The sequence below is a fragment of the Salvelinus sp. IW2-2015 genome, linkage group LG3 (assembly GCF_002910315.2).
Source record: "Salvelinus sp. IW2-2015 linkage group LG3, ASM291031v2, whole genome shotgun sequence".
Classification (NCBI taxonomy): Eukaryota; Metazoa; Chordata; class Actinopteri; order Salmoniformes; family Salmonidae; genus Salvelinus; species Salvelinus sp. IW2-2015.
Window position 1 is genome coordinate 7,803,102 of NC_036840.1, and position 817 is coordinate 7,803,918.

At 43.7% G+C, this 817-nt stretch overlaps 1 protein-coding gene across 1 annotated transcript in view; it reads right to left on the reverse strand.

The window, feature by feature from the left end:
- Positions 1–280: 280 nt before the first annotated feature.
- Positions 281–817, reverse strand: part of LOC111950080 (importin-8-like) — a 10,585-nt gene continuing 10,048 nt past the window's right edge. The window contains 1 exon segment of the mRNA XM_023967428.2: positions 281–817. This exon segment is cut by the window's right edge and continues 235 nt beyond it. Within this exon segment, the coding sequence (XP_023823196.1) occupies positions 740–817 (78 nt within the window). The 3' untranslated portion in view covers positions 281–739.

The following is an 817-nucleotide window of genomic DNA, read 5'->3' on the forward strand; positions in this document are numbered from 1 at the left end:
GCTGTTGCAATCATGGCGTTTACAGTTCTCATTCCGCTCTGTCCTCATCACTAGGATCTCTCTCTGTGACCGCAACACACACGCAGACAGACGACACGCGACAGACAGACACGCAGACAAAGCGAATGAATAGAAAAAATAACCCTTTCACCTTTTTGAAAGCACAATTTTTCTTAATGCCATTTTAAATATGCCAAATTACAGTAACAGCTGCTAGCTAACATGCATAAACAATTTCCTTCATCCTAACCTCCCCTGCACCCTGCTTGTTCCCATAACACTACTATATTCCCAGAAGGTAAATTAACTAAAATGGAAGCGAATTATGGAGACTAAATGTGACAGAGGAACACTCCAATCATTCCCTCTGAAGCTAAGTCCTCATCTACTACCTTTTGGTGTTTGACTGCAGCAACACTACAACCCCCAGAAGCACTTTGAATATTCTGGAACTCCAGGTTCTTTACACTTGACTGAGGAATGCAAGCACAGCTTGTAGGGAAATGTAGTGCAACTAATATGACCTGAAGGCAGAGTGAGAAGTCAAGCGAGAGAGAGAGAGATAGAGAGGTCCAGAGGTGTTGAAACCTGGCCATAGATGTGTAAAGCAACACACATGAACAGCTGAGGACTGATTCCTACCACATCCATAGGGTTAGTAGTGTCTTAATCTTCTACCATTGACATTATCCCTGGCCCTACCCAATGGCTTCCAAGAAGCAGGTATGATTCAACAGTATTAGCATCTCTCCTTTCCTTTTCTCTTCTCCTCTCTTGCCTGTTCTCTCCATTCCCCTCTCATTTGTCCTGTCTCCTC